The sequence below is a fragment of the Notamacropus eugenii genome, chromosome 4 (assembly GCF_028372415.1).
Source record: "Notamacropus eugenii isolate mMacEug1 chromosome 4, mMacEug1.pri_v2, whole genome shotgun sequence".
NCBI classification, from domain to species: domain Eukaryota; kingdom Metazoa; phylum Chordata; class Mammalia; order Diprotodontia; family Macropodidae; genus Notamacropus; species Notamacropus eugenii.
The window spans coordinates 5,174,501-5,198,074 of NC_092875.1; the positions used below are offsets into that span (position 1 = coordinate 5,174,501).

Consider the following 23,574-nt stretch of genomic DNA (forward strand, 5'->3'; position numbering starts at 1 on the left):
AGTAGGAATTAGACTTCCTGAGAATGGCCTTTCCTTGCCCAAGATAAGAAGGTAGTGCCTGCGGTAACGGATGGAAGAGAAAAGGCATGGTCAGAGAAGAGAGGTCCTGACAGTGGATCCTTCCATCTTTGGGGGCTACCCCATGGGTAATAAATACCGAGGCTCAGCTCAGCACCTGAGCAGGCCAGCACACCAGGGCTTCTACTTGAATGGGATGGCCAGTGAAAACTTCTCAAAAACTTAAATCTGAAGTAGACCCGACTCTAGGCCTGAGTTTCAGTTTCTCAGAAATCATATGATATGGGCAAGCTTGAAGTTGTGAAACCACCTATCACCCCTCTCCCCAGATTTGTTTAACTTATTTCCTAATCATATTGTACAATCTTAACCTTTTGCCAAAGAGGGGAGATGTTTATTCAGTCTCTTCCTCAATTCTTTGTGTCTGGGGCAGATTTCTGAAAATAAGTTGCTTGGTCAGCCTCTTGACCAAAAAGGATAAGGGGGGTAGGATTGTAGTTCTTACCTATATAACCATGTTTCTGCTTCTGTACTGTGCCTGCCTTCTCTAAGCTGCCTAGAGAGGGTGATGCTTGCTTCTCACAAGAACCGAATAAAGGATTTTCTGTTTGTATCTTGAGATGCCTCCAACTAGTCTACTTGAGTAGGGGTCTCACCGTCACACACATACTGAAATGAAGAGACTTCCACATGTTCTCTTGGACTAATCTGCAAGTCAGCTGGTTATTCTCAGTTGCCTGAGAATCATTCTGGGTTTTTTTTTTTCCTGTTCAACCCAGCTGCTTGCAACTCCCACCCTCAATGAGCCTTCCTGAACTGCCTATGTACTTGGAAATCTACTTCTGAATTCACCTGTGAGATCTAGTATCAGTAAATATCCCAACATATATAGGGGGCCTATTACAACAGGTTCTTAGATCTGCAGTCATAAAAGGAAAGTGACTTTCAAGGGGTTAACAATCATTTTAATCAGGCACAGGTATCAGATAAAATCAAAATTTTAGAGAAATCAAAAATAAATCAAAAGACAGCACTTCCAAACTGTCTGACCATTACACATTGATAATCATTTAATATAAATTTAGGACTTTAATAAGGGCCAGAGCTTGAATTAATCAATCAGAAGAAGAGCTTGGACCTAACAAGGTTTTTTTGAAGTAAACTCAGAGAATACCTCTTCCTTTGTCAACAAGGCCAGATGAGGTTAACTTAGCATACTTTATGTGACCCTTAGTAATGGCACTTTTTCCTTATCTTAATATTTTGTAGACATACACTATGTTATGGCCTGTTAATGGTGAAGAAAACACATATATCCTGGGTTGTAATTTCAATTGAAATTTTGTCAGCTCTGTTACCTTATAGTATTTACAACCTATGCAATTAAGAAATTCCCCTCTTATGGTCTAGTTAATCACTCATGGAGACCATAAATCTGAAGACAGCCTTGGATTGTCCTAAGCAGATTTAAGCCTGGTCATTCTTGTATTAGTCAGAAGTTTTTCTGGTTCCATGATCATGTTACCACTAGCTCTAAGGGAATAAACAATATGCATTCAGCTTGTTTGCCTTTCTTTACCAAACTTTCAGGTCGACAATATATACACATGTCTAACCATTGCATACACAACAGCTTCCCAGAGTATCTCTGGCCAAAGAAACACTTCCAGTTAGTAAGCTGCAAAGTAAAACCTCACCCTCAGAGTATTTATACACTTTTTAGAGCCAGAAGGCATGACCCTCCTACAAAATAACTCCCCTAATCAAGCTTCCCACAATGGGCAGGAAAGATCCTCCCCAATCACATTATTCAATCAGAGGCACTTTTACTAAAACAAAAACAGCAAAAGAGCCTAATTTGATTGCCATTACAGATGACCATGACTTGTAGCCTGCATGTCTTTGGAGAAGAAAATAAGCTGCCCCTTTATAGCCTGGCTCAGCTCTTCTGTAGCAAATAAGGGCACTGCTGGGCCAGCCACGAACAGAGAAGTAGAGAAACCAAAGTACATCCTGGGTCAACCAGCCCACCCAACAATGAAAATGTAGAGTTTGTGGGTGCTGGGGACCCCAAAATACTGACACACCGGGTTCTGCAGATGAATTCAATTCAAGCCTTCTTTAAACCAAAGAAAAACAAAATTTATTAAAGATTCACCATATTGACTCTTAAGGCTTGAGTCCTAAGCATTTGTAATGCTTGTATTTACAAGCAAGGCAGATACAATCTCAGCTAGATAAGAATATGAGCTGGATTGAATTTGAGTGCCTTCATGGAGGCTAGATGGATCTTATATATAGAAAGACTGTGGGAGGTATCTGGGGGTTGTCTAGTAGTCTGGGGGTTCCAGGGATGGTCCTAATTGGAGTGTTCAGTAGCCTAGGGTATCTAGAAGTCTTGATGGGAATAACCCGTACAATACCCTGGGGTGAATAAAGATCAAATCTGGGGAGGACCTCCAGTAGCCTGGAGAATGGGATTTTGATAGGATCAAGGGTGGGCAATGTAGCAGAGATCTGGGCATAGTGATAATGAAAAGCTTATGGGCCTCCAGAGACTATCAGATCAAGTGAGAAGATTCAAGGAGAGCTCAAGAAGGTTCCCAGAATCTGTAACCCATCAAAAGCACTTAAAGTTTCTAGCCTAGAATTCACACCCCAATCTAAACTCAAACCTCACTGTCACCAGTCAAGCAGGTGCCGAACAAGAATCAACATGGTAGAATTACAGTCCAAATTTATTTCTCTCATCTCTTCAGAGACATAGCTTAGGCCTCAACAGGGCCATACCTCTTCTAGACAGAAAAGTCAAGGTTCACAGACTTTTGGCTTGATTCTCAAGAGTCAAAGAGTACTCTACATTGGTGAAGCATTCTTGAAAGAAGATCAGCCTTGGGGCCATAAGAGTTGGGTTAAGATCATAGCTGAGCACTGACATGCTGTGTGATCTTCAGCATGTCTCTTCATTTCTCTGGGTCTCATTTTTCCTTATCTGAAAAATAGGAATCTGAGGTGGAGCCAAGATGGTGAAGTAAAAAGATGCATATACTCTAGGGCTTCCCCCACTGCCCACAAAATACAGGTAAAAAATGACTCTCAATAAACTCTAAAGCAGTAGAAGCCACAGAACAACAGAGTGAAAGAGGTTTCCAGTTGAAGGTAACCTGGAAGGCCTATCTCACGGGATTCTGAGTGGAGTGGAGCCCAGTCCTGGCCATGTGGCACTGGGAGGAACAGGACATGAACAGACCTCCGAGGCAGAATTCCCAGCAGGGAGGGTCCTAGATCCCTCAACCCACAAGTGACAAAGAAAGCTCCAAAGGTCAGTGTGGGAGGGCTTTCCCAGCAGGGCCAGAGGGAAGCGGGTTCGCCTAGCACTGGTCCCAGGCAGCAGCAGCAGCAACAGCAGGTGGCAGGCAGCTACACTGGCCACAGAAGCAGCCTGAATCTATCGTCCAGGCAGTTCAGTTTAAAGCCTCTGGGGGAACTGACCAGCTGATGTGAACCTTAGCCCTCAGTGGTGGCCCTGCCCCCACCCAAAGCCCATGGGGGAATTGAACAGCTGATCTGAATCTCAGCCTTGAGCACAGTCCTGGGGGGAGGAGGAGCACTAGGACCCTCCTTTTCACAAAGGATTCAGAAGTCAAGTAACTGGCTGGGAAAACGCCCCAAAAAGGGGAAAAAAATAAGACCATAGAAAGTTACTTTCTTGGTGAACAGGTATTTCCTTCCATCCTTTCAGATGAGGAAGAAAAATGCATACTGTCAGAGGAAGTCAAGGCTTCTGCATCCAGTACCTCCAAAATGAATATACAATGGGCTCAGGCAACAGAAGAACTTGAAAAGCGAGTCAGCAGCTTGCTAAAGGAGATCCAAAAAAAAAAAATGCTGAGGAAAATAGCACCTTTAAAAATAGGCTAACTCAATTGGAAAAAGAGGTTCAAAAAGCCAATGAAGAGAGGAAAGCTTTAAAAAGCAGAATTAGCCAAATGGAAAAGGAGGTTCAAAAGCTCACTGAAGAAAATAGTTCATTAAAAATGAGAGTGGAGTTTAGGGAAGCTAATGACTATACGATAAACCAAGAAGTTACAAAACAAAACCAAAGGATTGAAAAAATAGAAGATAATGTGGAACATCTCATTGGAAAAACAACTGACATGGAAAATAGATCCAGGAGAGACAATTTAAAAATTATGGGACTACCTGCAAGTCATGATCAAAAAAAGAGCCTAGACTTTATTTTTCATGAAATTATCAAGGAAAACTGCCCTGATATTCTAGAACCAGAGGGCAAAACAAATATTGAAAGAATCCACCAATCATCTCCTGAAAGAGACCTGAAAAGAAAAACTCATTGGAATATTGTGGCCAAATTTCAGAGTTCCCTGGTGAAGGAGTAAATATTGCAAGTAGCTAGAAAGAAACAATTAGAAATGCAATAGGATAACACAGGATCTGGCAGCTTCTACATTAAGGGATTGAAGGGCTTGGAATAGGATATTCCAGAAGTCAAAGGAACTGGGATTAAAACCAAGGATCACCTACCCAGCAAAACTGAATATAATACTTCAAGGGAATTGAATTGAATTCAAGGGAATTGGTCGTTTAATGATGTAGAGGACTTTCAAGCATTCATGATGAAAAGACCAGAACTGAATAGAAAATATGACTTTCAAACACAAGAATCAAGAGAAGCATGAAAAGGCAAACAACAAAGAGAAATCATAAAGGACTTTCTAAAGCTGATCTGTTTACATTCCTACATAGAAAGATAATATTTGTAATTCTTGAGACTTTTCTCAGTATTTGGGTAGGTGAAAGGATTACATACACACACACACACATATAGACAGAGAGTACAGGTTGAGTTCAATCAGAAGAGATGATATCCATAAAAAAATTAATAAAATAAAAATTAAGGGGTGCGAGAGGAAAATACTGGGAGGAGAAAGGGAGAAATGGAATGGGGCAGACTATCACTCATAAAAGAGATAAGAAAAATCTTGTTCAATGGGGGAGAAAAGGGAGGAGGTAAGAGTGGAAAAGTGAAGATTATTGTCTTCACGTATGGCTCAAGGAGAGAATAACATGCTCACTAAATTTGGTATGAAAATCTATGTTACACTACAGGAAAGTAGGGGAGAAGGGAATAAGTGGGGTGAGGGGGATGATAGAAGGGAGGGCAAGTGGGAGAAGGGAGTAACTAGAAGTAAACACTTTTGGGAAGGGACAAGGTCAAATGAGAAAACAGGATAAAAATGGGGGGGGATAGGGTAGGATGAAGGGAAATATAGTTAGTCTTACACAACATGACCATTATGGAAGTCTTTTGCAAAACAACACATATAGAGCCTGTATTGAATTGCTTGCCTTCTCAGTGGGCATGGCTAGGGAGGGAGGGAGGGAGAGAACTTAGAATTCAAAGTATCAAAAATGAATGTTGAGAATTATTATTGCATATAACTGGGAAATAAGAAATACAGGTAATGGGGCATAGAAATTTATCTTGCCCTACAAGAAAAGAAAGCTGATGGGGACAAAGGAAGAGTGGGGTGTGATAGAAGGGAGGGTACATTGAGGGAAGGGGTAATCCGAATGCAAGGTATTGTGGGGAGGGGGAGAGATGGGGAGAAAAATTGGAACTCAAAATTTTGTGGAAATGAATGTTGAAATCTAAAAATAAATAAATTAAAAAATAAGAATCTTAATTCCTGCTTTGAGGTGACATCCTGGATATAGAGCAATGGACTTGGAAGTCAGGAAGGCCTGAGTTCAAATCCTACCTCAAAATCTTGCTATGTGACCTCAGGAAAGTTATTTAACTTCTCTCAGCCTCAATTTCCTCACTTGTAAAATGAGAATAAGAATAGCACCTACCTCACAGGGTTGTGAGGTTATATATAGTCCCCTATATATAAGCTAACATATGTAAAGTACTTTGAAAGCCTTAAAGTGTTATATAAATGCTAGTTATTACTACAATTGTTATTGTTGCTACTAATAAATGAGCCTCTGGTGGCTCTTATGAGCACTAAATAAGATAACAGATATGAAAATGCTTTGTAAACTGTAAGCATAGAGTTTTAAAATATCAACTTCAAAATTTCCCAAGTTTGAGATTTCAGGCACTTGTGCCCTAGAGGGAGGTTTCCCTAACATTTTCTGCTTCTTGGCAAAAGAAGATGATTTTGCCAAATGACCCCTGCAGCAACTACAATACTCAGGCTACATTATGAAGGGGTAGGAGACCCAGATCTTGTCATCGTTCCCTGGAATTTGGTGCCCAAAACAATGAATAAACACCTCAAAGAGGCAGATGCAAGTCTGATGAAGGAAAAACTCTTAACAATTGGATTTTTCCAGGGTAAAATGGGTTATCTTGGGAAGTAATGGGTTACAGCCTGCATCAATGATGCTGCAGTGGCATATTAATTCAGGTCTAATTGGACTAAATGGACTTGAAGTCCCTTCCAATTCTGAGATTTTAGAATTCCAGAAATTTGATCTAGCCATTCAAAGGCAATCATATCATGTAAGTTCACAGCACTGTTTATGGGAGAGGCACCAAGCTTTAACATAAACACATAATCCTTGCCCTTAGAGTCCAGCAGGTAGAGATGACATATAGACAGTCAACTAGAATATAAAATAATGTATACATTAGAAAAGTTTTTTTTTTTTTCCAAAGGCACCAATATGACTTTAAAACTAGACATCCATTCACTGGGGGATGTGATGAAAATATTGTAATTTTTTTATTATGCTGACAGCATTTAGTACAGTGCCTGCTACACAGTAGTCACTTAATAAATACTTATTGACTTGACGAATAAAACAATGAACAAAAAGTCTCCAAATTAAACATAAGTACACAGGCGCCCTGGGTGTTCAGGGAAGAGTTAAGATAGGGTGACATTTAATTTTGGTTTTAAAGGTCTTGTACAAAACCAGTAGGAGATAGGAATAAGGGGTTTTCCAGGCACATGGCACATCCTAAGGAAAGGCAGGAAGGTACAGGATATATTGAAGAGACAGCAAATGGCCCAGGTTGGCTGGATCACAAACTATCCAGAGGGCAGTGTCATGAAGACTTGGAGCCATTTTATTTGGAAGGAACTTAAATATTAGTCAAAGGAGTTTGAAAAATACTCTGTAGATATTTAGGACTGAAAGATTTTTGAGCAAATTAGTCACAAGTAGATCCTAAGGAAGATGAGTCTGTTAAATGATGTGGGGAGATTAAAGGGATAAGGGAGATGAAGATAATGTTACCACTGCAATGTTCCAGAGATCATGAAGGCTTATATTAGGATGGCTATCAATCTAAAAGAGGAAGGTAGAGAGATAAGATATATTCAGTAGACCTTAGTAACTGGGAGTAGGTAAGAGATATAGAAGAGTGAAAGAAAAAAACACTAAGGTTTAGAACATGAGAAACAGGGTGTGAAACAGGGTGCTAACATGGACATAAATTGGGAGAACAGGTTATAATAGAGAGGTGAAAATGGTATGTAAGGTCAGGGCCACTTGTAAGTGATACATGAAGCATTGTAAATAAATGAGATTCCCAGGAACACAAAAAGACAAGAGGGTAAGTCCAAAGGTAAGAAGACAGAGAGATTGTCAAGGGAGTCAAAACTTGGTGACTCTGAAGACAAGGGAAAAGGGAATACCCAGAAAGGGTCTGAAGGGTGTTCAATTATGTCTATAAATTCTATAAATTCAGGAGGATAAAAGTAGTTGGTTAATTAGGAAATGACTATAGACTTTCTAGAGAGCAGGAGTGATTAAGATGACCAATCAATAGAAAGCACTGAAATGGAGGCTAGTAAGGAACTTGTAAATACAGGCAGCTTTTTCAAGAAATTTAGCAGAAAAGGAGAGAAAAGAGATGAAGTGGAAACTGGATGTCAAAGACTGAAAAGACGGCTTATGATTGGGGACACATATACATGGGCTAATAAGCAGCTGTTGAAGGCTCTACTAAAGGATGGAATAATATTACTAGCAACTTGAAATTTACATAGCACATTAAAGTTTGCAAATTGCTTTTAACTTAATTGATATTCATAGACACCTCATGCATTTGTAGGTATCATTAACCCCATTTTACCAATAAGGAAACTTTCCCACAGTCACAGAAGCTGGATGTCCAAGAGTGGAATTTGGACTCGGGTTTTCCACATGCTAGGCTTCATACTCTCTGGATCCAAGAAATATGAATAAGGTTCTTGAATAGGTGGAAAAGTTAGCATCAAGGATGCAAAAAGAGGAATTCGCTTTAGGGAGGAATAGGGATACCTTTTTTCTGTAACTAGGCAGTCAGCCAGCCACTCTATAAATTTTTAAGTGCCTACTGTGTGTCAGGCAGCATAATAAATACTGGGTTTACAAAAAGACTAGAAAAGAGAACATAGTGATATAGAAATTTCTTTTGAGCTTCTGAGCATATTTATTTATTAAGCAATGCATGCCAACTGCATGACAAATCAAGACCAGGCTTCCTCAGCTTGGCACTGAATACAGGGGAAGACAGATTTTTATGCATTAAAAGACAACAATTAACAGAATAGAAATCAGGATACAAGGTTAGAGGCTTTCCAAGTTTGGAGGGGTAGATCAAAGAGGTGCAATTCCCTGAAACCAGAAAAGGAAGGGCCCCCTCTCCTCATCCCCCTCGTGTCTGTATCCAAGCAGAGAAACAAGGGAACAGTTAACTGATTGATTGGTAAGGGGCCAATGTTCAGAGATATATAATTGAGATGTATAATTCTGAGAAAACTCCTTTCATCAATCTCCTAATCTGACTAGATTTCTACTCAGCATAAACTAAGTCCTTAGTTAAGCAGTAATTGAGCAGTTAGATGGTACAGTGGAGAGAGCACCAGGCCTGGGATCAATAAGATCTGAGATCAACTCTGACCTCAGACACTTATTAGCTGTGTAACTCTAGGCAAGTCACTTAACCCCTATTTGTCTCAGTTTCCTCATCTGTAAAATGGGGACATACTGGAGAAGGAAATGGCAAATCACTCCAGTACCTTTGCCAAGAAAACCTCATAGACAAACTTCATAGACAACAAAGTTACAGGTAGAGATGGTCCAGCTTCCCAGTCATGCAGGGCTAGGTTCAAACAATGCAGTAATGTTTTCTCATAATTCCCAGAATTAAAGTTTTTTCAGAAAACAGAAACTAGACTAGATCCATAATTGAAAAGAAAAGGAACTAGCTCCAGAACTGAATCAAAAGATGAAGTCAGTGTGGCTCAATCAATTCCCACAATCCCCAGTTGAGAACGCATTTGAGAAGGATGTATTTCCCATAATGAATTATACATAGCATGTCCAACACTAACGTGGATAGAGGACAAGATTTTTCTAGATCAGCAGATTATAGCAAAGGTCCCCTCATATTGAGTGAGTATCAAAATCCCTAGAGAAACTGAGTAAAGTTAATGAAAGTATATATTCATTTTTTTCTAAGAAATGGCCAATTTAGACAACAGACTTTTTAAAATTTTGATTCTAGTATTTCTTTTTTTCAATTAATTTATTTGTTTTCAGTTTTCTACATTCACTTCCATATCTTAGATTTTCTCCTCCTCCCTCCCCGAGATGGTGTGCAAACTTAAATAGGTTCTACACATACAATAGCCCTTCTTTAAGTAAAAACTGTCACTAGCCTCAGCATCTTTCTTATAGCTACTAAGTACTCAGCTACCTAAAGAAAAACATGCATTGTCATCCATGAGAGATAAAAGAGCACATAAAGAATGTTACTCTTCCAAGAGAAGATATATCTGCTTCCAAATGAGGGTTGGTCAGTAATTTTAAATCTTCATATTGCACCACCCTCAGTCCCAGTAGCCCTTGACCTAACTCAACAAATTAAGCTCCCTCTGGTAGAGGAAGATGTTTCTATAAATTAATCACTAAAGAAGCATGGTATAATAAAAAAGTCTCCTAATTCTCAGTCTGACCTAGGATTAAGTTTCATTTTGTCACTATTTGCCAAGTGACAGTCTCGCAGATAAGCCTCAGTTTCATCTCTAAATGGGGAAGGGAGGAGGAAAAGGGGGATGGAATTTTCACTAGGCTAAGAGTTAGAAGGGATATTCAATCTATGATTCTAATCAGTTTTACAAGCTATTTAACATAAAAGATAGACAATGAAACTTCCTCAATAATATACCTCCAAATCCAGTTACTACATAAATTGCTTTATTAATACAAAAATGATTATAATTACACCATAAAATAACAAGAGGGAAGTCATAACACACAGGTGGCCAAGTCCATCTCATCCACAGTTGACAGAAGGCTTGAAGTTGATTCCAACAGATCAGACTCCCATGTCACGGAAGGCAACAGCAAAGGTGAGGGTGGAAGTTCTACAAGCCTTTCAAGTGACTTCTCCTGCTCAAGCATCAAGAGGGAGACACCAGTCAGTGGTAGATTTGTAAGCTGGTGATCTTCAGGAATGTCAAAACTCTCAAATTCTAGTGGGTTGAAGGGAAAGAAATTTTCTATTTCTGGACATGTTTCATTTGGGAATGGAACTGAGGTTTTTTCTGTGGGAATCTTTTCAGTCATCTTTTTGACAGTGAAGTTTTGCCCTTTCTGTTTGAGGGATTCTTTTCTCTTCCCCACCAAGTTTTCCTTTTCTGTCATTCCGTTGACAGGCCCCAAAGTGACAGATTTGGATAAAGCTGGGGTTGCAGTAAACACTTTGCCAGCCTTGGGAGTTGAAATCTGACTTCTTCCAGATGGTTTTGATTGACTTCAGCCTGTCCTTAAGGTGCCACGTGAGAGCCTGGTTCTCCACTCTCCTTATCAACATAGATTAGTGTTGCCATTTTGGATTACACAGCCATTACAGCTGACTAGAAATTTTCTAAAGAATTGAGGTAGTGAGCTCCTACCAGGTATATATCCACTGAGAAAATCAGGACATTCAGCTGCAGTAACTCTTGGCATTGAGGGAGAAAGTTGTCTGGATACTAGAGAAAAAAAGATTTGGAATAGCTGTTGGAATTTAAAGAATTTGCTTCATTCACAGTTTCTTTTTAATATGCATGCTAGAATATTCAGCAAGGTGTATGACTAAAATCCTTTTGATTTTCATTAGATTCATAAAGTTTTACTCCAATATGAAGTTTCTGATGGCAAGTGAGATGTGACCTTTGGTGTTCCACATTCACAACATTCATGTGGCTTCTTTCCTGTATGAAATTGTTGATGTTTAATAAGCTAGGTCTTCTGACAAAAGGCTTGCATTCATAAGGTTTGTCTCCAGTTTATCTCCTTCCGATGTCGAGGAAGGTGTGTTCTCCTGCTAAAGCCCTTCACACATTCATTACATTCCTATGATTTCTCTCCAGTATGAATTTTGTGATGGTAAGTAAGAGAAGAACTATGTTTGAAGGTTTTCCCACATTCATTACATTCATAAGGTTTCTCTCCAGTATGAATTCTGTGATGTGAAATAAGAGATGAGCTGTGTCTAAAGGTCTTCCCACATTCCTTACATTCATAAGGTTTCTCTCCAGTATGAATTCTCTGATGTTCAAGAAGCAGTTTGCTTTGGCCAAAGGCCTTTCCACATTCATTACATTCATAAGGTTTTTCTCCAGCATGAATCCTAAGGTGGAAAGTTAGGGATGAGCAATGTTTGAAGGTCTTCCCACATTCATTACATTCATAAGGTTTCTCTCCAGTATGAACTCTTTGATGTCGAGTCAGTGTTGAACTGTCCCGAAAGGTCTTTCCACATTTGTTACATTCATAGGATTTCTCTCCAGTATGAATTCTGTGATGGTAACTAAGAGAAGAGCAGTATTTGAATGTTTTCCCACATTCATTACATTCATAAGGTTTCTCTCCAGTATGAATTCTGCGATGTGAAATAAGAGATGAGCTGTGTCTAAAGGTTTTCCTACATTCATTACATTCATAAGGTTTCTCTCCAGTATGAATTCTCTGATGTCTGAGAAGTTTCATGCTTTGACCAAAGGTCTTCCCACATTCATTACATTCATAGGGTTTCTCTTCAGTATGAATTCTGTGATGAGAAGAAAGGGAAGAACTATATCTAAAGGTCTTCCCACATTCATTACATTCATATGTTTTCTCCCCAGGAGGTATTACCTGATGTTCAATAAGTTGGAGGTTCTTGGAGAAGGTCTCCCCACAATCATCAAATTTATTTTGTTTCTCTTGAGAAGGAATTCTATATGAAGCAATGCATGACTTAGGGCATATGGCTTTCCCACATTCATCATATTCACAAAGTTTCTCTCCAGTACAATTTCTTTGATATTCAGTAAAGTTGGAATTACAGCTGAAGAAATTTTCACATTCACTATGCTTGGAAAGTATCCTCTTTGCACTGATTTCACTGCTTCTACTTAGGTCTGAACTGAATGAGCAACTCTTTTTGTCTGTATCATACTTGTAGAGATGTTTTCCTATTTGAACTCCCTGGCACAGAGAATGGACACACCCTAGACTGAACTTTCTGCCACATACATTACATTCATTATCCCTCACTGTATTCAAAGAATTCCTCTTGATGATTTTTACTTTCTGAAAATGCTTCCCTTCATTACTCTGTTTCCTCTTTAACCCAGAGCTACAGTGATAAGATTCTCCTAACTTGGAGCCACAAGCACTTTCTCTTGAGCATCTTTCCAGGGATGACAGATCCACAGAAATACCCAGCTTTGGAGTTTCAGGCCCAGTCATCCAGCCTGAAAAAAAATAACACATGTCAATATCCTCTATACCCATCCCAATCTGCATCTCCTTCAAAAATAATCATGGTCAAATTTCACAAGTTAGACCAAAAAGGACTATTACCACGTCTGTATGTTTATTTACGATTTTCAAAAGATTTTCTTAATGGTCTCAAAATAGTCTTGTGACAAAGTTGGTCAGTTGCCTCATTTTGTAAATGAAGTGATTTATCTAAATGACTCAGTGATGTACTGATTATCCCAATGTCTCTTAACTAGTTAAGAGCACAGGGAGGAGTCAAACTTGGGTCTCCTGTATATATATATATATATATATATATATATATATATATATATATATATATATATATATATATAGAGAGAGAGAGAGAGAGAGAGAGAGAGAGAGAGAGAGAGAGAGAGAGAGAGGTTAGACTGGATACATTCTGAGAAGTCCTTATTTATGATGGCCACCGTGAAAGGAAGAACAAGGGATATTATTAATAACACTATAGCTTTGTCCACACAGCCCTGGACCTCAGTCTGATCTTGGCTTTTGAGTGCCTCTCTCCCCTATTTTCCAGGAGATACCAGTGTTATGTGCCTATGCACCAAGGAAACAGCACATGAGAAACTAGGTGGCCTAGTGGATAGAGCAGTAGAACTAGGAAAAAGGGAGCTCTTAGTATCAATTCCAACTCATACACTTTACTGTGTGAGACTGGGCAAGTCACAACTTCTCTGGGCTTCAAAAACTTACTGTAGTGTGAAAAGCTGCCATTTGGATGGAGAAAGCAAACCAGGTGTAACCTCAAAAAATAAATAGCTTTGACAGGTCTAAGACAGAGTCGTGCAGACTCATCTGAAAGTAGGAAAGAGAAAGTTGAACACAAAGAAGGAGAGCCAATCCAAGAAGAAGATAAGATAGAAACTGTCACTATAGAATAGCTCGTGACAAAACAGGCACTGCAGAACATGCGATGGTTTAAACTTTCAGGGGAAACATAGCAGATGAATATTGTCTGCTAAGTGCTACAGCTCCTCAAATATTAATTCCACTTGTGACACCCTCTCTTTTTGAAGCTGATTTTCAGTGGTTGCTGTGGTCAAAGATATATTACATGAAAATCAGTATGGAACAGGAAATGAGGGTGGTCAAAGTCGATCTTATTCCCAAATCTGAGAAGTTGTGCAGTGCTCAACAGCTGCACACTGCTCATTCGTAATTGTAGGTATTTCAGAATGAAATAAAAATATTTTCCTTTCAATTTGTGTCTCTTTTCTTTTTCAAACAGTGGATAAGTTGTTAGGACATTAATACTGATTGAGTTCTTTGGGCCTAACTACTTAATAAATGGAACTGTTAGGTATTTCTTTTGATTTTGGTCTAGGGGTGTTAGGAAAAAATTACTGATAGGCCACCATGAACGAAGAAAATTTAGGAAGCTTTGGGATAAAGGAAAGGGCCAAGAATATGGAAAACTATCAGATGATAAATAAGGATTAGTAGACAATCTGCAATCAGAATCTGGACTTGTATTATTCCACACTTGATATATGGCAATAGCATCTAATTGAAGAGGCTTTTTCTCTGTTCCCCTACCTCAACCCCTTCTAGTTCACCCACCAAAGAGGTGAAGGACAAAGCTTCCCTTTTCATTGTCCTCCTAGACATCTCACAACCCAGCTTGCAGGCCTTATCTACACAACAAATTCAAAATTCCTTGGGGAGTCCTTCAAAGGTTTCTATGCTAGGATGTTACCTTACTTATGCACCCTGATATTCCATCACTCCAGTCAACTAAGTGACACAGTGGATAGAGCACTGAGTTTGGAATCAGGAAAACTCATCTTCATGAGTTCAAATCTAGCCACAGACACTTACTTGCTATGTGACCCTAGGCAAGTCACTTAACCCTATTTGCTTCAGTTTCCTCAGCTGTGAAAGCTGGAAAAGGAAATGGCAAACCACTCCAATATCTTGGGAAAACCCCCCAAGAGTCAGATACAACTGAAACAAACAATGTTTCACCCTCCAAAGCACTGTCAGTTCCCATCCAGCAGGTCTTCTAACTGCCTCACCCTCCACCAACCATGCGCATTTTCAACCCCATGACCTTTATCATAGTTCCTCCTTCACCTGAATCTCAACCTTTTTTTTTTCTATCCATTCAGATAAGGGCACTGCTAATGAAGGTATAGTAGAAGCAGAATAGAACATTAACTCTTACCATCATTAGGAAAAGTAGGGTTAGATACAAAATTAGATTTAGAAGCAGTTAAATATTGCTTCTAATCTCAATTTTGTATCCCTTCTTCTTCCTCCATGATTCTAAACTCTGCAATGTCCTTCTCTGATCATGATATCCTATCTTTTCATCTTTCTAACTCATTTCACCCTAAACCTATTTACATCCATGTGACCAACTGGCCACCTAGCCAGTTATCTTTTCCCAGTACATCACCACTGCTCTTATCTCACTTTCCCTCCTTTAGTCTTCACAAGGTTAATGCCTTTATCCCTTGGACCTCTATGTGCAAAAGAAGACCCTTCTCATCAAAGATCCTGAGTCTCAAAACAGCAGAGACAAAAGGGTCTGTGCCTCTGGGGGTCTCTGATGTCTGGAGACTGACTGCTGGACTCACATAGAATACTTTCTGGGTATGCTTCACCAGTCACCACCTGGAGCTGCCAAAGGAGTTTTCCTAAAAGGCATGCCAACCGAATCACTTCACCACCCCGTGAATAGTCCCCAAGGGCACTCTGTTGTCTTGTCCAGCACCTTTATCTTTAAAAGCCTTTAACAACATGAGCCCAGCCTTCCTCTTTTAAAGCACACAATTTAATTAATATTCTTTTCCTTTTGGTGGCTTTAGTATCAGCAATTTTTTCCCAGTACCTCTAGACCAAAACCAAAAGAAATGCCTAGTAGTTCCAATTATTAAGTAGTTAGGCCCAAAGAACTCAATCAGTATTAATGTCCTAACAACTTAGTGGCTGTCTGAAAAAGAAAAGAGGCACAAGTTGAAATGATAAATATTTTTATTTCATTCTCAAATAACCAACAATTACTTACTAATAAGCTGTGTGCAGTTGTTGGGCACTGCATAGCTTCTCAGATTTGGGAATCAGATTGACCACTACTTGTATTTCCCCTGGTACCCTCTTCTCCTCCCAGAAAACCTTCCCAAACAACAAAGAATTTAAGGAAAAAATAATTAGTAAAGCTGATCAACATATCAACGTATCAAAAGTTACTGAAAGGTATGGCACAGACCTCCCACCTAGGCAGAAGAGAAAATGGGGGCAGGGTCATCTTATCTTTCTTCCTTGGATTGGAGGTTCTTGGTAATTGTGCCCCACTCATTTTTAATTTTGGCTTTTACTGTTTTTTTCAAATTTACATTTTTTGTAGTCACAGAATATATTATGTTCTTGGCTTTGTTTTGTATCGGTTTATGTAAGACATTCCATATTTTACTGTATTCATTATATTTAAGCACTTTCTATTCCAATATATTGATACATGACAGTTTGTTTTGCTATTCCCTAATCAGTGGGCATCCCCTTTGTTTCCAGTTCTTTAATAACAGGATAAAAATAAAAGTTCTGCTCTAAAGACTCTGGTGTATATCGGGACTTTCTTATCAATGGCTTCCTTGGAGCATAAGGCCAGTAATGGAAACTTGAGGTCAAAGGTTATGGACATTTTAGTGACTTTAAATAATTACAAATTGCTTTCCAACATAATTGCTCACAGTTCTACCAATAATGCACCAGTGTGCCTATCTTCTCAAAATTCCTCCAAAAATGACTTGCAATATTTTGTCTTCTTTGCCAATTTGCTTGATGTGAGATGAAACCTCAGTTTTCTCATACATTTATTAATATTATATTAATTATATATACTATATTATACATATAGTATATGTTCATGTGCTAGTTACATCAATTATATTAATATTAATCATGTATTTATTAACGTCTCACATTCCAAGTGATTTGGAACACATCTTCATATGTTAACAGTTTATAATTCTTTTCAGATCAATTTGTTCATATTCTTTGTCTACTTATCCCTCAGAGAAGGGCTTTCGGTCTTTTATATGTATCTAATACTATATAGAGATACATAGACAAGTCTGTTAATCATTTACATATTTTAGATATCAAGCCCTTATCACAGAATTTTGATACAAAGACCACTGTTTTCGTTTGATCATTTCTATGACTGTAGGTGCATTAAATTTTGTGTATGCAGAAGCTTTTCAATGCAAGGTCATCAAAATTATCTACTTCTTTTATAACTACCTCTATCTCTTATTTGCTAATAAATACATCTCCACCACATAGCTGTGAGAGCTATATGATCTGCTTGTCTTCTAACATTTTATGATATGATCTTAAATATTCAGGTTGTGTGTCCATTATAAACTGATTGTAAAATATGGTATAAGATGTTGGTCTAAACATAATTTCTGCCAGACTTCTTTTCAGTTTACCCAATAATTCTTATCACATATGGAGTTCTTTCCTAAATAAATTAGGGTTTGGAGTTTACTGAACACTGGGTTATTAAGTTTCATTATTTCTAATTCTCCAATGTCTAGTATGTTCCGTTGATTTACTTCTTAATTTTTAGCCAATACCAAAAGGCTTTGATAACCACTACTTTATAATATAGTTTGAAATCTGGAAGTACCAATCCTGTTTCATTTCTACCTTTATTCATTTACTTCCCTTGATGATCTAGATTTCTGAAAGACCACCTGAGCTGTCACTGGCCATGGTCATCATCTGCCTGGTTTCACTCACTCACTTGTGCACTTGCACATTGGGCCTTCTCCCTCTGGCATCCAAGGTCTTTCTCCTTGCTCCAACTGGAAGATCACATCTGGTTTGGAGATGGTAAGTCCTACTCATTGGAAAAAAGGAAAGCGCTGGAGTCAGCAAGTCAGCTTGGAATGCCAGACAAACCCCACTTTACTCTAAGAACAGTAGAAATAGTAGGACCACTCAGAGGACTCTACAAAAAACCTCTGGGGGCTAAGCTCTACTGTGGAAGGGGGCTGCAGAGTATATTTGAACTTGGAAAGAAAATTATGTCATTGGCCCAATCCCTGGAAAGAAGATGAGGCCTTCTCATATCTTTGGGTATGCCCTAAAGCTTTAGGAGAGAATCTCTGACTCTGGGAGGAGAGAGTGGAAGAGGTACAACTTCAAAAGCAACATAAGCAAGCTGCTGGCTTCCAGGTGTACAAAGTAAGCATTGTTATACCTAGGAAGGTAGCACAAGTATCTGGTCTCATTTCCACAAAGGGTTAGGAAAGTTACATAGTGACTAAGGGAGTAAGCAAAGACGCTCCAGGGGCCAGGTTCTGAGTCCCAGGGGGAGCTGACCTTACCCAGGCCAACTAGATTCCTGTAGTTCTCCAGCATCACCTCTCGGTAGAGCTCCTTCTGAAAAGGGGACAGGTGACCCCATTCCTCCCAGGAAAAGTCCACAGCCACATCCTTGAATGTTATCAATTCCTGAAATAGCACATAATACAAGCTTAACCGAAGACTATTCTTCTTACTGACATAGGAAAAGAGGGGTGAAGTTAACAGAAATTGTCAGGAGCAGATCCCTCACATCCTAAATTCATTTCTGAATCATGGAACCAAACAACAATCCTCAGTGTGCTTCAAAGGGTGTATGAGTTCATCGAGGTGGGCATGCACTTTAGCCATGCAGATCACCACCCATCCCTGGCTGCCCAGCCTGTGTGACTCATCAATATCCACCCATGAACTAGCCAATCAATAATCAATCAGTAAACATTTGTTCAGCATCTACTAAGTGCCAAGCACCTTGCTGTGGATACAAAAAAAGACCCAAAAACAGTCCCTGCCCTCTGAGGGAGGAGTTTACAATCTAATAGCTAAGAAAACAAATGAAAAAATATAAACAAAGTGAGCTACATACAAGATCGATGGGAAATAACAGAGAGAAGGCACAGGAATGAAAAGGGTCAGACAAGACTTCTGGTAAAAGGTGGTATTTTAGGTGAAACTTAAAGAAAGCCAGGTAGATCAGTAAGTGGAGTGGAGGAGGGCAACGTTTTCGGTAAGGGGACAACTAGAGAGGGAGTCTCTCATTCATGGACCAGCCAGGAAGCCAGTGTCACTGGACTGAAGGGTATATGATGGAGAATAAGGTGTGAGAAGATTGGAAATGTAGGAGGAGCTAAAATATACAGTTATGCCAAACAGAGCATTCTGGATTTGCTTCTGGAGGCAACAGGAAGTCACTGGTGTTTTACTGAGTAAGGAGGTGACATGATCACACCTGCATTTTACAAAAATCACTTTGGTGACTGAATGGAGAATGGACTAGAGTAGAGAAAGACGTAAGGCAGGAAGACCCAGCAGTGCACTACTGCAGCAGTCCAGGAATGAGGTAACACGGGATCCACCAGGGAGGTGATAGAAGAAAAAGTGACATATATGAAAGACATTATGAAGACTCTGTCAGAGAAAAGGGCCTGGGATAAAGTCCTAAGGGACGTCACAGGTTAGAGGGTGTAATATGGATGAGGACCCAGTGGAGGAGGCAGAGAAGGAGCAGATAGGGAGGAGGGGAAAATCTAGAGAGGATCAGGGAGGAGAGAGTGATCAGTGGCACCAAAACCTACCCAGAGGCTGAGAATGAGCATTGTGAAAAGACAGCTGGATTTAACCACTAAGAGATGATCAGTCACTTTGGAGCAGTTTCAGGGGAAGGCACATTGTAAGGGGCTGAGAAGAGTGAGACAAGAGGAAAAGGAGGCATCTATTGTGGAGGCCCTTTCCAGGGATTCAGCTAAAGGGGAATGTTAAAAACGCCCTTGACACACAAAAAGGTATCAAGAAAATTTATTAAATTAGAGTTCCGAGGAATTGAACACCTTGGCCAAGGTGAACTCCACCCTTCTTCAGAGAGGGGAAGAGAGGCAGATACTGAATTGAGGGATGGATTTTGGTCTGTTTTCTTTTGGGTCACAATCTTTTGACATGTCCACCATGCCTCATTAACAAATTCAGTTGAATTTTTAGCTGGCTTCCTGTAATGACTTCATGTTCTGCTTTCCCTCAAACACTGAGCAGACTCCCCAACCAGGGAACACAAGTGGCACAACATTAGCTACAACACCTCAAAGAGGCAAGGGAAGGCAGGAGGTGGCAACAAACCCAGAGACACTGCAGTCAAGCAGTACATTCACGTGGCAAGCCAAGATGGGCACCTGCCTGAGAAAAGACTGGCCAGAGAGAAAATACCAAAACTGAGCCCGGGATGGCAGGGTCTCCGGGCAGCCTCCAACAGCCCATGGTATCCTCCTGGCTCCATCTCCCCATTGCCAACATTGGCCAGAGCACTGCTCCTTTCCAGCGATGTACACATTGACAATGAGGCTGACACATGCACTGCCAGAGCTAGCCTAGTGCTTGGGAGGCTCTGAAGAAAAGTTTGGAAGAGAAGAGGTATTTGGTTGCCTAGCAAACTGAAAGTCTTCAGAGCCATCGTACTGACCTCATTGTTGCATGCCTGTGAAACACGGACAGTCTACCAGTGCTATGCCAAGAAACTGAATCACTTGAACTGTCTTATGAAGATTCTGAGGATCACCTGGCAGCATAAGGTACCAGTCACTGAAGTCCTTGCTCGAGCTGAACTGCAAAGCATTCAAACTATGCTTCAGAGAGCACAACTCTGATGGACTGGCCACGTTGTTTGAATGCAAAATGTATGCACGCTAAAAAGACTATTTTATGGAGAACTCATATGGGGCAGGCGATCACATGGTGGTCAGAAGAAGCCACACAAGGAAATTCTCAAGGTCTCTCTCAAGAACTTTAGATTTGACTGTGCAACATGGGAGATGCTGGCACAGGACCACTCAGCATGGCATGCCCAAATCAGAAAGGGTGCTGTGCTCTATGAGCAAAGCATTATTGAGACAGCACAAAGTAAAGGTAGGATGAGCAAATTTGAAGAATCCACTTCAAATATTCAAACGGACGATCTGTGCCCAACCTGTGGTAGAGCATTCCGAGCTTGTCTGATCAGCCACAGTCGGTCACACTGAAATTTCACTTTGTCATGGTGATATCATTTGGGTCCTCTTGGAGAACAAAGGACAACCACCACCACCCTCAAACAGTTCATCAAGCCTGCGCACAAGTTTCTGACCTTCTTCACCTGACTTTGCTAGGTCACAATTCTGATTAACTTTCCCCACTGAAAGTATTGACCTTGTGAAAATGACACATTTCCCTTTGTTCCCCACAGACAGAAAAGACCCAGGATGACAGCAGGGATGCAAGGACCAAGTGCCGCTTCTTCAGGTGGGGGAAACAGGGGCATGTCTGCAGGCAGTAGGAAATGAGCCAGGAGAGACTGAAGAGAGTGGGGTGATGGAGTAGGGGGCCCCTGGCGGTCCCCTCACAAGCTGGAGGCCTTCCTCAGGTGCCTCACCCAGGAGCCCCATGGGAGGAGGCGCTGGGACCTCACTGGTTTCCTCAGGCGCTATCCTTGTCCTGGGCAGGACGGGCTTGTGAGTCCAGAGGCCTCTGTCTATGTCTCTGCCTGCCTCCACACTCTTCTTAGCCCTGAAGTCAGGCTTCCTCCAGGACTGTGCTTGCCACTAAGAGCCACCTTTAATGAGGCTGGCCCCTTGGTAGGCCTCAGAGCATCTTTGTCTTCATGGCTGACATGATCACCCATGGCAGCCTCAGGAGGGAAAAGCCAGACTGGAGCGCCACTTTCTGTCATTGCATAATACCCAGGCCCTCTGTGCCATCCCTGTGAAGGGGTACAGACTCTGGGAACCTCCTTGAAGTCCCCTGTAACCCTCCCACTTAACCTGGCCTTTCATTAACCCAGCCTGGTTCTCCCTAGTCTGCCTCCTCTGGAGGGCCCCACCTGCTTCCCAGCCTGGATGACATCACCAGTTACCCCAATCCCATCAAGATCCTCCTTAGACCCTCCTCCGCCATCTCTCCCGTGGTCTGCTCAGGTTCGGTCCAGCTTCTACTCTGGCACGTCACAGATGCTTAGGCTCCTTAAGGGTCTGCCCAACGGAGCAAAACTTTAACAAACTTGGTTTCACTTTGCTGGAAGAAGGCTGGAGTCCAGTTCATTGGGCGGAACTCGCGCGTCGGAATCTTGGGGTCCCCAGCACCCCAAACCTCCTCGTTGTGGTTCCTTGACTCCCTGCTCACGACCGATCCTCACTTCCCGCAGTGCTGTGCCGTTCGTGGCCTCGGTTTCCCTGGACGCTCTCTGGCTGCGTGGTCTTGGTCGGTTTTTTTCCATCCCTGGCCTCAGTCTCCCGGGACGGTCAAGACCAGAGTGCCTCCCCCGCCTCAGTTTCCCCTCTGGACGCTGGTGGCCCCTCACCTGAGGGGCCCGGGCAGCCCTGCGCTCGGGGTCCATCTCCTCTGCTTCCGGCTTCAGGGCGGGCGGATCTAGGGAGACAAAGGAGACGAAGGGCAGGGCCGGCAGCGCCTCGCACCCGCAGCCGCTCCCCGCCTGGTCCCTGGGCCCCCAGCGCAAACCTCGCAGACGAGGAGGGGGAAGGAGGATTTCAAAGGCCGCGGGGATGTTCGGCCCGCCCCGGACCCTCAACTACGTCGCTGATTGGCTCCCAGAACGCGCCCCCGCCGGGACCTGACCAATGGGCGTGACTCAGAGGGCGGCGCACGCGCAGACGTCTGCCGAGCCAGGGCTCCTACTCCGGGGCCCAGAGCCCGAAGAGCTGGCTTCGTGCGGGCCGACCCCGCAGGCCTCCGCCTGGGCTGCGAAAGCGGGCGAAAAGAAACAGCCCCGAGCGCCTGGACAAGCAGGGGCAGCAACGGTCGCTGAGAACGGCGCGTAGAAAGGGGGAGAATCGGAAATGACCTCGGCCGTCTACGAGGAAGTGATGGAACAGGCGATACGGGGAGGCGGGGAGGCAACCTTCTGCGCATGCCCAGGAACCGCTCCTCTGCTCCGGAGCGAGCCTGAATGCCGCGTTCGAGTCCCCCCCCGCGTGTTCATTTCCGACCGAGGAAAGCCACTCGAGACACATACTTGCGGCCCCTCCCCCTTCCCTCCGGTGTGCCGTGTCCTTCTTCCTTTTCTAGCACAAAGCCGCTTTTCCGTGCCTTTTCCCCCACCACAGGGGTCCCTCTTGGCTGCAGCCCCTCCCCCCCGGCCCCGCCCTTCGTCCTCGGCCCCGCCCCCTCCGGCCCCGGCCCCGCCCCCTGACATGTTCCTACACCGAGGAAGGCTCCCTGGGTCGCGGCCTCCTGCCTCCCGGTGCTCGCCCCTCCCCTCCCCTCCTGATGACGTCATGTCCGCGGTGCTGAGGCCGGGAGGCGGACTGCACTCGGGTTCTTCCCTGGCCTTCGTTCAGTGAGTTGTGGTCCAGCCAGGTTCGACCCTCCACGACCCCCGTAGAGATGCTGGAAGGCCTGCCGTTTACTTCTCCAGCTCATTTTACAGATGAGGAAACTGAGGCAAGCTGGGTGAAGTGACTTGCCCAGGGTCACCCCGCTGGGCCCCATTTGACCCCAGGAAGGCCGCCGTGCCACCAGGTGCCCACAGGCCCTTGAGGGCAGGGACTGACTTCTAGCACAGTGCGTGGAGTGTAGCAGGAATGAGGAGACGCCTTCATTCTTGAGGTCATCAGTCCTTTCTCCCCTAAGTCCTTCTGATAGTCTCCCCACCGAAGGTCATGCGTGTTGGAGACCCAGACGGGAGAGCTCGTCCAGACCTGAAGGGTCCTTCAGACCTGCCCTTTAGCCAGAGGGGGCTAG

The 23,574-nt window shown here is 42.3% G+C and overlaps 1 protein-coding gene and 1 pseudogene across 1 annotated transcript; both read right to left on the reverse strand.

Annotated features, from left to right (window-relative positions):
* Positions 1-10,202: 10,202 nt before the first annotated feature.
* Positions 10,203-10,874, reverse strand: LOC140498856 (securin-like; annotated as a pseudogene).
* LOC140498854 (uncharacterized) lies at positions 10,203-22,815 on the reverse strand. Its single transcript, XM_072599643.1, has 4 exons — positions 22,175-22,815; positions 18,159-18,285; positions 17,573-17,668; positions 10,203-12,767 (listed from the first exon to the last, which is right to left on the reverse strand). Exons 1-4 carry the CDS (start codon positions 22,208-22,210, stop codon positions 11,383-11,385), a joined length of 1,644 nt encoding a protein of 547 aa, XP_072455744.1. The 5' UTR covers positions 22,211-22,815; the 3' UTR covers positions 10,203-11,382.
* Positions 22,816-23,574: the final 759 nt, after the last annotated feature.